This window comes from Euprymna scolopes, chromosome 39 (assembly GCF_053919585.1).
Source record: "Euprymna scolopes isolate OS-2025 chromosome 39, ASM5391958v1, whole genome shotgun sequence".
Classification (NCBI taxonomy): domain Eukaryota; kingdom Metazoa; phylum Mollusca; class Cephalopoda; order Sepiida; family Sepiolidae; genus Euprymna; species Euprymna scolopes.
The window spans coordinates 3,781,471-3,793,462 of record NC_136520.1 but is presented as its reverse complement, the minus strand read 5'-3'; the positions used below and the strand labels follow the sequence as shown (position 1 = coordinate 3,793,462).

Genomic DNA, 11,992 nt, shown 5'->3' with positions numbered 1-11,992 from the left:
TTAAATAAAAACACTAAAAAATTATCCAGTTAGGTAGAAAAGTAACTTATCTTGCTTTTGATAACATTTTTTTTTTTTTTTTCTTATTCAATTTTCACCCCAAACAAGGCACAGTGCCACTTTGAAGCAGGAGGCTACTATCAGGGACTTAATTAGCAGGGCCATTATGAAGGGAGATGGGTAGAAAGATGTTTGTTCACATTACACTTGAACGTCTGCATATCAGTACAGTTGAGAAAGCAGAATCCCGGAAGGGAGTTCCAAAGACCTGCAGTTCTGGGGAAGAAACTATTGGAGTAAAAGGCTTTCTTGCACCTAGGGATTTCTACTGTAAAGGGATGAGACTTACTATCTTGTCAGGGGTAGTTACGTCGGGGAGGTACAAGTGTTTGCAGTTCGTCAGAGCATTAACCATTAAAGTATTTGTAGAACAGGCAGAGGGATGCAACATCTCGTCGATGGGACAGAGGCTGAACCTAGATGACAGTTCAGAACCTATCAGGTTGGCGACTCTCTTTTGAACCCTGTCCAGGAGCGAGAGACAAGCACCAAATGCACCAGCCCAGATGTGACAACAGTACTCCATACATGTGCGAATGGTGGCCTTATAGAGGTACAGGATACTGTCAGGCGTAAGTTGTTTTCTAGCACGGTAGAGGAAGCCAACCTTCCTTGCAGCAGCCTTGGCAATGCTTTCAATGTATCTATTCCAGTTCATATTCACTGTAAACGTTAGGCCGAGGAGTTTAAAAGAAGTACTTTCAGGCAATGTGTTCTTGGTCATTGCTATTTGTGGTAGAGAAGGTTTCTTGTAGTTATTGAAGGAAACAAGCTTTATTTGTTATATATTTGTTTTTTGACAACTTTTTTGTATCTGTATGAATAGTAACACAAACCCAAACTTTTAATTTTCTATTTAGTGTTAAAAAAAATTTTATTGTGTAATTATAAGTTTCTTGAATCTATTTTAATTCAATAAAGGTGTAACAAACATTTTCTCAACAAAAAAAACCCACACACACACATTTGAACATTTCAGAATTTTGGTTTTGTCATGAAAGGAAAAGTCTTTATTTTGTGTTACGAAAATATTTTATGTTATCATAATTATTTTTATATTTATTTTAATTCAATAAATATTGAAATATATTTATTTTAATTCAATAAATATTGAAATATATTTATTTTAATTCAATAAATATTGAAATATATTTATTTTAATTCAATAAATGTTGAAATATATTTGTTTTAATTCAATAAATGTTGAAATATATTTATTTTAATTCAATAAATATTGAAATATATTTATTTTAATTCAATAAATGTTGAAATATATTTATTTTAATTCAATAAATGTTGAAATATAATTATTTTAATTCAGTAAATATTGAAATATGTTTATTTTAATTCAATAAATATTGAAATATATTTATTTTAATTCAATAAATGTTGAAATATATTTATTTTAATTCAATAAATGTTGAAATATATTTATTTTAATTCAATAAATGTTGAAATATATTTATTTTAATTCAATAAATGTTGAAATATATTTATTTTAATTCAATAAATGTTGAAATATATTTATTTTAATTCAATAAATGTTGAAATATATTTATTTTAATTCAATAAATGTTGAAATATATTTATTTTAATTCAATAAATGTTGAAATATATTTATTTTAATTCAATAAATGTTGAAATATATTTATTTTAATTCAATAAATGTTGAAATATATTTGTTTTAATTCAATAAATGTTGAAATATATTTGTTTTAATTCAATAAATGTTGAAATATATTTATTTTAATTCAATAAATATTGAAATATATTTATTTTAATTCAATAAATGTTGAAATATATTTATTTTAATTCAATAAATATTGAAATATATTTATTTTAATTCAATAAAAAAAAATTTATTGTTGTTGACATTTGTTGAGATTTTCAATTTGATCCTGAAATTGCATTTGTCTGCCCTTGTTGTGCACTCTCCAAATCTAAAAGACAAGAAAAAAAATGGTTCTTTCACAGTAGGTGCTTATTTTACTTTTCAATAAAATATTTTGAAAATTTTAATTAAATATTTGCCGTCATTTTCAACAAATACAAATATTTTATCTTTAGTCGCAAAAATCCTGGGTTTAATTTCATATTTTTTGTCAAATTTTAACAAAGAATTTTTTTCCCCCCAGTAAAAAAGAAAAAATTCCTTCTGAAGTTGAAAAATAAAAATGTCCAAATTCATTTAGATAAAAGTCCAGAAAGTCTTTTTCTTCTATTTTAACTAAAGAAAGTTTTTCCCCTTCTGAATTAAAAGATATCATTTCAGAAGAATTATCCCTTGACCCCCAAAAAGTCCCACTCGAAGGATCAACACGAATTCGGAGCGGGCTGCGCGACTCCTGCATGGCATCGATTTTTATAGTTTTCACTTCTTTGCCGTTTTTGATGGAATAAATTTTAAAATCTAAATCACAAACAAAAACTGTGCCATTTTTTTGGCACAAAGAAGACGTTATCATTTTCTTTTTAATAATGCTTTGGATTTGAAAAAAAGGTGGAACTTTGATTCTTTTCAGAAAATAAACTTTCCCTCCCAACTTTGTGCCGATCATTCCCATCCCACAAACCACCAAAATGTCAGTCGAAATCGAACACATGTCACGAGGTTGGAAAAAGTTGTATGTGTTTCGATTCGTGAACCAAAATTCATTCACAAATTTTCCAAATTCATCCAATTCGATTAAAGATTCATTGTCCAAATCGCAAAGAAAGACATGACCGTCTATTCCATCAACGTGAATCGAATGGATATTTCGCGAGTCAGATCCATGAAGATTCCATTCTTCAAGTTTCTCCAGTTTCTTTAATTTAGGAAATTCTTCAAGAATCCAAGACGAACCGTCATTTTTAGTGTACAATGGAGAAGAATCAGTAATTACCGACGAGAAAGTGGAAAAATCCGGAGCAAAATCCATCTGCTTCTTCTCCAATGGATTCCATTCTTTGCACCAGGACTGAACTCTCGATCTCAGTGTTTGCAACCCGCACAAAATGTCCACATTCCCCTCTGCTTCACGTAGCAAATGTTGGCAACTCAAAAGCCAGATTTCAATCTGGCTTAAAAGGCTCGCATTTTCCGCTAACCGATCTTGCAATCGTCTTTCCTCGTCATATTTCTCTCTGCGCAATTTATCGCACAACTCATCCGCATCACGCCATGCACGCTTCATCTTGTCTTCATAGTTTTGCCAAATTGCTAGACATTTTTGATCCAACTCTGCATTTAATTCGCCGCTACGTACAACAAGATTTTCACTTGACTTCTTCACACTTTTCTCAAAATCCTTCACTTTTTGTTCCAGAACAGGACCTTCCACAGTCTTCTGCCTCAAAACTGCATCCTTAACGTTCAATCCATGCGCACAATCTAAACACAAGTGACACTCTTCCTTGTAACACACGTCACAAAAACACATGTTACATTGATCGCAAAACAGGTTCAGTTCTTTTCCGTGGAGAAAGCAAGTCTCATTTGTCAGCGATTTGGTCCACTCCGAATGACTCACTTTGTCCAACTCTTTACAATTATGAGCTTTTAATAATTTAATGTGAACTTTGTTGCAGTTAATGCAAAGCAGCTGTTTGCATTCGTCGCACCAATATTTGCCGGTTGACTTTACACCATCTTCCAGACATAAATGACATTCCGGATAAGAATGTTGTTTGATGTAAGTCGAAAAAAATGGTAAAAGTTTGAGTTCTTCCGCATTGAAGATTTTGCCACATTTCGGGCATTTTCCAGTGTTGCAATTTTGTCCTTTCGTTAATGTGCTTTCCTTTGTGCAATTTTTGCATATGTTGTGCAGGCAGGCTAAAGTATGGCACGCCAAGCTCAGTTGCTGCTCACAAGAGCAACACTGAAGAAGGCGGTTTACAGAAGCGGAAGCCATTATTGTACCTGAAAGAAAAAAAATGAAAATAGGACATGAAAAAAAAGAGAAAAAAAAAAGAGAGAAAAAAAAAGGAGAGAAAAAAAAGAGAGAGAGAGAAAAAAAAAAGAGAAAAAAAAAGGAGAGAAAAAAAAAGGAGAGAAAAAAAAAGAGAGAGAGAGCGAAAAAAAAAGCAAGAAAAAAGACAGAGAATAATGCTTGAATCTATCTATATCATTTTTTTCACGGCAACGACGCTCAGAGAGTGACATCACCTAATTTGGTTGTTTGGTCTCTGGATCAGTTTCGGTCCTGGATATGACCTTAAACTATATCCGATGGTGAGGCCCCAGCTTGCAGGCTTTGGGGAGTGTAAAGCCACCCTTTAATTGCCATTGCTCCCAGGTCCACTCTGACCCGGAGTGGTAGTACTTGTTAGGGTCCCAACTATGGGTTGAATAGAAACTGACTTGAAAACAACAAATATATTCTTATTAAAAAAAATTTTCTTCAAAATCTTTGGATTCGGCATTAAATAACCCAAAAAGGGTTGATATGTCGTAAAGCAAGCAACCAAACCAAACCGGATCGGTTTCCTGTTGCTTGGTAATCACTCTGGTGGTGGCTCTGGATGTTGACGAGTCCTCTCCAGTGAATTACCTCCCTCACCTTCCCCTGCTGTCACAGATTAGGAGGACAAGTCGTCCAGCGCTGGTCACCAACGTCTGTATTCCCATCCATCCATAGCCTTGAGCCCCTGGATGGCATAGGCTATTCACAACTTTGTAAATGCTTTAAAGGAGTTCTTTTTTTTAGCATGAGAGTGCTGGCCCCATGCCGAACCTTCTCAGAAAGTACATACAGCGCCTAACCTTCCCAAATGATCACCCATCTGGTACTAACCAGGTTCAACGTTGCTTAACTTCGGTGATCTGATGAGAATCAGTGTGTCAACGTGATTGTGCTGTACTTCAAGGTCTGTATTGCTGGGGAGCAAAGGTCATTTCAAGCCAATAGAGGAAATACAAAGAAAACTACGATGACAGTTTTTTTTAAAATAAAAAACGGCTTCCTTCAGTCTTGACAGACTATAGATACCCACTGTAAGGGTGCCTGCATATAAAATTTTTGTGGCAAGAGTTGCACAATCTCCAGCCACACCTCTCCTGGGTCGACATTGTTGAATACCAGTGGTAATTGGAGGTTCAGGACGACTGGAAACAATGCAGAGATAAGCGGAAAGCACATACAGCGTCTAGAATTCCCAAATGGTCACCCATCTGGTACTAGCCAGGCTCAACATTGTTTAACTAGCACAACAATAATTATATACTTATCATCAGCTTAGGTTCTTAAGGGACGGCACTTCTTAATAAAGTCCGAGCAATTTTCGAATTCGGTTATTGCTACAAATTTAGGTGATCAGGCTTTCAACAAGAGAGTTTTTTTTTTTTACATGGGGTTCACCACTTATCAAGGCCCAATGGCCACTCAAGGATAAGGGTTATTGTGTGTACAATAATCAAAGGGATAGTGTAGCAATAGTATTGGAGAATTGGTAAAGTGTCATTACTTGGGGGGGGGCGGTTCATCAGGAATTTGTTTGTGTTGGACTTGAAGACATCCAGGTTGAAGTCGGGAGGGAAACAGGCAAGTGGAACAGAGTTCCACAGGCGTGCAGTTTTAGCCCCATTCGTTACGCCTTGTTGATGGCTGATTCTCTTCTGTCCTGACGGCTGTCTGAAAAAAGAGTAGTGCTAGACTCCACCTCCAATCGCATACAGTTCTCACTTATTATGGGTATGCCATTGTCTCAACCCTCTACCATGCTCACTGGTCCCCCTCTCACCAATCTTTCACAAAAAAACACCCGTCTAGCTGAAACCACTGTCAGTAATTTTCCCCACTCTTTATCTGTGCCTAAATCAAAACGTAGATTCCATGAACAAAGATTCTTTCTTAGAAGTGCACGCCAGTGGAACTCTCTTCCGTTTGCCTGTTTCCCACTTGACTACAACTTGGATGTCTTCAAGTCCAACATAAACAAATTCCTGATGAATCGCCCCCTTAAGTAAAACACTTTATCAAATCTCTATTACTAACGATTACTACGATATTGTCCCATTGATTACTGTACATGCAATAACCCTTATCCCCCGAGTGGCCTTGGTGACTTCCATGTAAAAAAAAAGATGCGAGGGTTCATCCTTCCTCATCATGGCCAGCAGATTTGCCCTGGTGGTTTTGCTTATCCTCCTCTTCATGGGACTTGATCTAAAACATTTCACTATTTAACTTTTCTTTCTCATCGATGATTTATTTCACAGAGGCGGCAGGGTGTGCAAATATGTGTAGGTCCATAAATAAGTTTTTGGCTTAGCCGTCCAGGATTCAACTTTACGATGGTAATAAAAATAGACTCTTGTGTTGGAAGCCATGTTTAGTTTCAGAAAATTTTCCGATGGTTAGTTGTTCTATACAAGTCCTGGAGATGACGAGTTCTCAGTGGACAGCTGTTCTATACAGGTTCCGGATTTTATAATTTTGTAGCCAAAAAACAAAAAATTCTTCCGTGTTAACACGAAGAAAACACATGCAAAGTTTGCCAAAGAAGAGGTTTCATTTTTATGGAGCAATTCTGGTTTCTGATTAGTTGGTAGCAGAACATGAATGAATTTGATTCGTCGTTTATAAATGGAATCTCCCAACTCTGAAGGACCATTATAACTAGGGATGTGTCTCCTAGCGGCTTCAACTGCAGGGAGACAGGGTAGAGTACACATTAAGGTGAGGGGCCGGGAACCAGCTCAGCACCTGCCAGACTGAGGTACACTGCATGGGTATTACTGAGGAGGTCCACCCTCCCAGGCCTTGCCACCCGGCTTTCGGGTAGGGCAAGTTAATTGCTTGTCGCCTAAGGCACCCTGACCGGGGAATGCCGATGGGGATTACTTGGGCAATTTTTGTAATTGCAAGAGTGCCCCTCCTTTTGGGGAGCTTGCTATGATCCCCACTTTCTCGACCTTGTGTCAAATATTGGTGATGTGGGCACAAATCTACCCACATTATAACTCAAAAAAATTGCAACATAGACAATTAACATTCCAAACCCGCAAAAACCCTTTGGTCTGGGAGAAGGCTTGACATCATTTACCCAAAATCTGGTTAATGTGTCCCTTCTTGATGGGGCAATAATCAATGAGTTTAGTCTTATTGGCTGAAGAATAGTGTCACAATTTCTTCCGAGTGAATTCAGAATATCTCATCGTCAAGCCCCCCCCCTCCAACTGCAAAATCTCGACCCACTTTTGACCGCTTGTTTAGGCGTCAGATTTTAGATTTCAATGAGTGAAATTTTTTCGTGTTTCTGAATTTTTGAGATGAGGATTGGTTATTCGTATTGTTTGGATTCATTGGACTACTGTTCTCATCATAAGGAGACTTGATTCCAAATATTTCTCATGTTTTATATCTCCTCTTTTTGGTTTTCATCCAGAGATTTTAAGGAAATATATATATATATATATATATATATATTAGTGGCCTGGCAGGGCCACAGGTGAGACGTCCAAGCAAAAACGCCCTAAGCAAAATTCATCCCAGCAGCAAAACTAAATCTGGCTTTCCAGGACACTTTATATACAAATGTAGGCAAATTTAGACATAATTTATTGGTTTGAAAATATAGGTTCTTTTTTTACCAATTGTCATAAAATTTGTAACCATAGAATAGTGGTATAATCTTCAAAATGTCTGCAAATTTTCATGTAGTTTCGTCGCATACTACCAAAGATATGAGCATTTCAATATTAAATTTGGCTACGAGTATAGATATATCCGTATATATATATATATATATATATATATATATATATATATATATATATATATAAATTTAAATTTTTTTACAAATAGGTAGTTTTCTGGATATTAAGCAATTTAAAGTGGTGGCTATTGTTGTACATGCAAGCAAGCCTATTTTTGTCATAAGTAATATACTCAGTATTCCATAGCTAGCTATAACATATACTGACCCAACACATTACGGGTAGCCTAATATATATATATATATATACTTGTTTATTGTTATATAAACATGTTTACATCCCGCTGCTACAAACAGCCACTTGTTTCAATCAAACAACAGATATCATCAGGCAGCGACTTGACTATTCACATGTTCAATGAATAATGGATTTTTATTTTAGGTAGGAACTCTTTAAAAGTTGGAGTTAAAAAACCTTAAAACACAGAACTTTAATTATAAGATGTAAAGAGGGAGGGGCAATCTAAAGAAAACTAAAAAAATATAATGGAGAGAGAATGATTCGGAGGAGAAAAAAGAAAGAAATAGAGAAATAAAAGAAATAGAGAAAGAAAATAGAGAAGAAGAAAAAATATAATATGGAGAAGAAAAAGAAAAAACCGATATAAAGGGTTATTATAAAGAAAACAAAGGCTAGAAGAGAAAAGAAAGAATGATGAAATATAGTTTAAGAGAGAAAGAGAGAAAGTAAGAATTAATAGGAAGGGAATCTTAAAATGTTTAGAAGATATAGAAAAGGAAAAAATCTGCGTGTCAACTAATTTATGAACAATTATACATTTCAGTAACGAGGCACGTTATTATAACAATAACAGAAAATACAATCTTAGCGTTAAAGTGTACATGTCAAAAGTCACAGCGAATGTAAGCAACCAACATATTTATCATCTCACATACGTCCACGAGTAACATCGACGCAGTTTAAACATACATCTACAATTAATTAAGCCTTCTATACTAAATGATATAAGCTTAAAGTTTTCGCATTTTTACTAAATAAATATATAAAAATAATGATAAAACAATATTAAAATTATTAATAATAATAATAATAATAGTAATAATAAAAATAATAGTAATAGTAATAATAATAATAATAATAATAATAATAAAACAGAATAAAATTAATATTTATTATCTTTTTTATATAACATATTTAGCCATAAGAGGGGATTGAAGAAAGTAAATAGGACTAAAAATTATAAAGAATAATCTACTAATATTTATGTATATAAAAAAAATACAATACATACATACACACCCAAACACAAGTACAAATAGAAACCGTAAGAGAAAAATCCTGTGGTACAATCCCCCTTTTAATCTGAAACTTAAAACAAACCTAGGAATGAAATTCTTAAACTTAATTAAAAACCACTTCCCTATTAGTAACATACTAAATAAAATTTTCAATAAAAATACAATAAAACTTAGTTATAGCTGTAGTGAAAACCTTGAAAAAATAATTAAAAAACATAATAACAAAATATTAAACAAAAATAGTACACCCATTGCTACCGAAGGGTGTAACTGTAGAATTAAATCAAAATGCCCTCTTAAAGGAAATTGTCAAATTACTTCTGTAGTGTACCAAGCAACTATTTCTACTAAAGAAAATCCTAACGAAAAAAAATATTACATAGGAATGACAAATAACAAATTTAAAGAAAGATTTACCGGTCACAAGTGCTCTTTTGAAAATAATGAGTACAAAAATATTTTGTTGTAACTTTTTTTCTACTGAACCAATTTTCGAAAATATATAATATATATATTTATATAAATATAATATATATATATATATTTATACATATAACATATATATGTATAATATACATATAATATATATATATATCATTCGACCACGGTAGTGGTTGAATATATGCTTAAGTCCGAAATTGAATGAATCGAGACACATTCAAACCCCCACCACTAATTCCGTTCGCAACCAAATTTCAAACAGGTTATATAGTTGGATAGAACTCCTCATTAGCTACATTTTGAAAAAAATTTTCGAAAATTGGTTCAGTAGAAAAAAAGTTACAACAAAATATGTGGGTTCACAAACAGGAGAGTAAGTACATAAGTGACTAACGCTTTTTTTTATTTTGCATAACTTTTTTGTATATAAATAATTTTTACTGCGATTTTACCAATATGACATGTTAGTGTAACGGTGAGAGTGCCGGGGGTTGGTGGAAAGATTTTAGGTTCAATCCCGTGTATCGTTTTTTTTTATAATTAAAAAAACCGAACTTTTTTTTAATAACTAATTTTTTTTTAACTCTCCTTATGATTTTATAGCAAAAAATGGTGAATTTATCGATTAAAAATATTAGTGAATTCTATGATATACATATTCTTTGAATGAACTCAAATTTTTCGTTATCACATTTGATGAAAAATGTAGTCCCATTTTGGCAATGCGTCTAACCAATGATGCTTTTGAACCCGCGACCAGCACTGCGATGTCATTAGCATCAGCCTGGGCATAAATATTCCTATTTTTAAACTCCTTTAAAAGAGGATTCAGCATACAGTTCCATAGTAAAGGTGATAAAATCCCACTTTGGGGGTTTCATTTAACTACTTCCCTTTTAACAGTTGCCCTCAGTAGTTCTACTTGAACTGTTCTGTGCCTCACCATATACTCAATCCATCGGATGAGTACTGGTGACACATTGAGTTCTCGTAGCGACTTGAACATACTACTGAAGGGTATGTTGTCAAAAGCTCCAACGATATCTAAAAAGACACCGAGTGCCATCTTCTTTTTTGTTAGTTTACGCTCTATACAGATCACGAATTCATGAACCGCAGTCTCGGTAGAGATCCTGGCTCGGAACTACTGTGATTGAATGATAAATATTGCATAAGTGTGTGTTTGAGAGCTAATTTTTTTTGACAATCATTAATAAATATTATAAATTTATATATTAATACAATAGCAATGCCTGGAAAAATCATGGATTATATGGAAAAATGCGCGCATGAAAAGTAATATCCTTAAGATTTTATTAAACCTGGAAAAATAAAGGACAAGAAATTCAACCTAGAAAAGTAAAGAATAAGATATTCTAGTAAAGTAAAAAATAAGAATTTTTTAGACTTAAAATATTGCAGCTAAAAATAAAATTTGAATATTGATAAATATTTTATTTATTATTTGCATATGTTGTTGTTTATTGTTGAGTTAGAAAGAATTAAATGATCCTAATTATGATATAATAAAATTATTAATTTTTATGTAAATTATAAAATTATTAATTCCATCTACTAACTAACTAACTAATGAATTAATTTTATTCAAACAATTTTCACTACATAAATATATGCAAATAATAGGGGGGAAATAAGTTCAATCCAGCGACTGACACCCTTTCTAACTCAACAATAAACAACAACATATGCAAATAATAAATAAAATATTTATCAATATTCAAATTTTATTTTTAGCTGCAATATTTTAAGTCTAAAAAATTCTTATTTTTTACTTTACTAGAATATCTTGTTCTTTACTTTTCTAGGTTGAATTTCTTGTCCTTTATTTTTCCAGGTTTAATAAAATCTTAAGGATATTACTTTTCATGCGCGCATTTTTCCATATAATATATATATATATATATATATAATATATATCTGTATATATCTGTATCCATACCCTGTCAAAAGCCTTGATATATCTAGAGCTACCGCTCTTCCCTCTCCCGCTTTGTTCAGTGAATGGTTGTAAATAAAATTTTGTCAGAACAATTGAGGATCTTTTATGTAGATTTTAATCCCTGGAGTGAATGCGGTATTTTGATTAAAGAATCTAGCTAAAAGCAAGTGAAAGTTTTGTTATAAAAAAGAATGATGTTCCTAAAATCAAACAGGGCGTAATACCTAAATTAAATGGAAATTGTAATTATTTTTGTTATACAAAGTAAATTAATTGACCACAGTTTATACAATTAAACTAAAATAAAATAAAATCATCTCATACTTACGCTTTTTTTTCTTGAGAAAAGATTTACACGGATTGAACTTTGAAACGAATCACGTGATTTACAAAAAAAAAAGTAAGAAGCAATTTCATTGGACGAAACCGAAAAAAAAAAATCACTCATGCAGAGAATTTACATCACATAAAAAATGTCTGAAAAATAAAAAACACCGAGTTTGTTGGAAATTTTTTTTTTTTGTTAAATGAATTTATAGGTGAATAAATAAACTTATTATACATTTTCAT

The 11,992-nt window shown here is 32.8% G+C and overlaps 1 protein-coding gene across 1 annotated transcript; it reads right to left on the bottom strand.

Annotated features, from left to right (window-relative positions):
* Positions 1-2,023: 2,023 nt before the first annotated feature.
* LOC145263937 (uncharacterized) lies at positions 2,024-11,788 on the bottom strand. Its single transcript, XM_080121009.1, has 2 exons — positions 11,751-11,788; positions 2,024-3,964 (listed from the first exon to the last, which is right to left on the bottom strand). The coding sequence occupies exon 2, from the start codon at positions 3,954-3,956 to the stop codon at positions 2,163-2,165; it is 1,794 nt and encodes a 597-aa protein (XP_079977135.1). The 5' UTR covers positions 3,957-3,964; positions 11,751-11,788; the 3' UTR covers positions 2,024-2,162.
* Positions 11,789-11,992: the final 204 nt, after the last annotated feature.

Coding starts and splice junctions, on each gene's coding strand:
- LOC145263937 (XM_080121009.1), bottom strand. CDS start 3,956: ATGGCTTCCGCTTCTGTAAACCGCCTTCTTCAGTGTTGCTCTTGTGAG.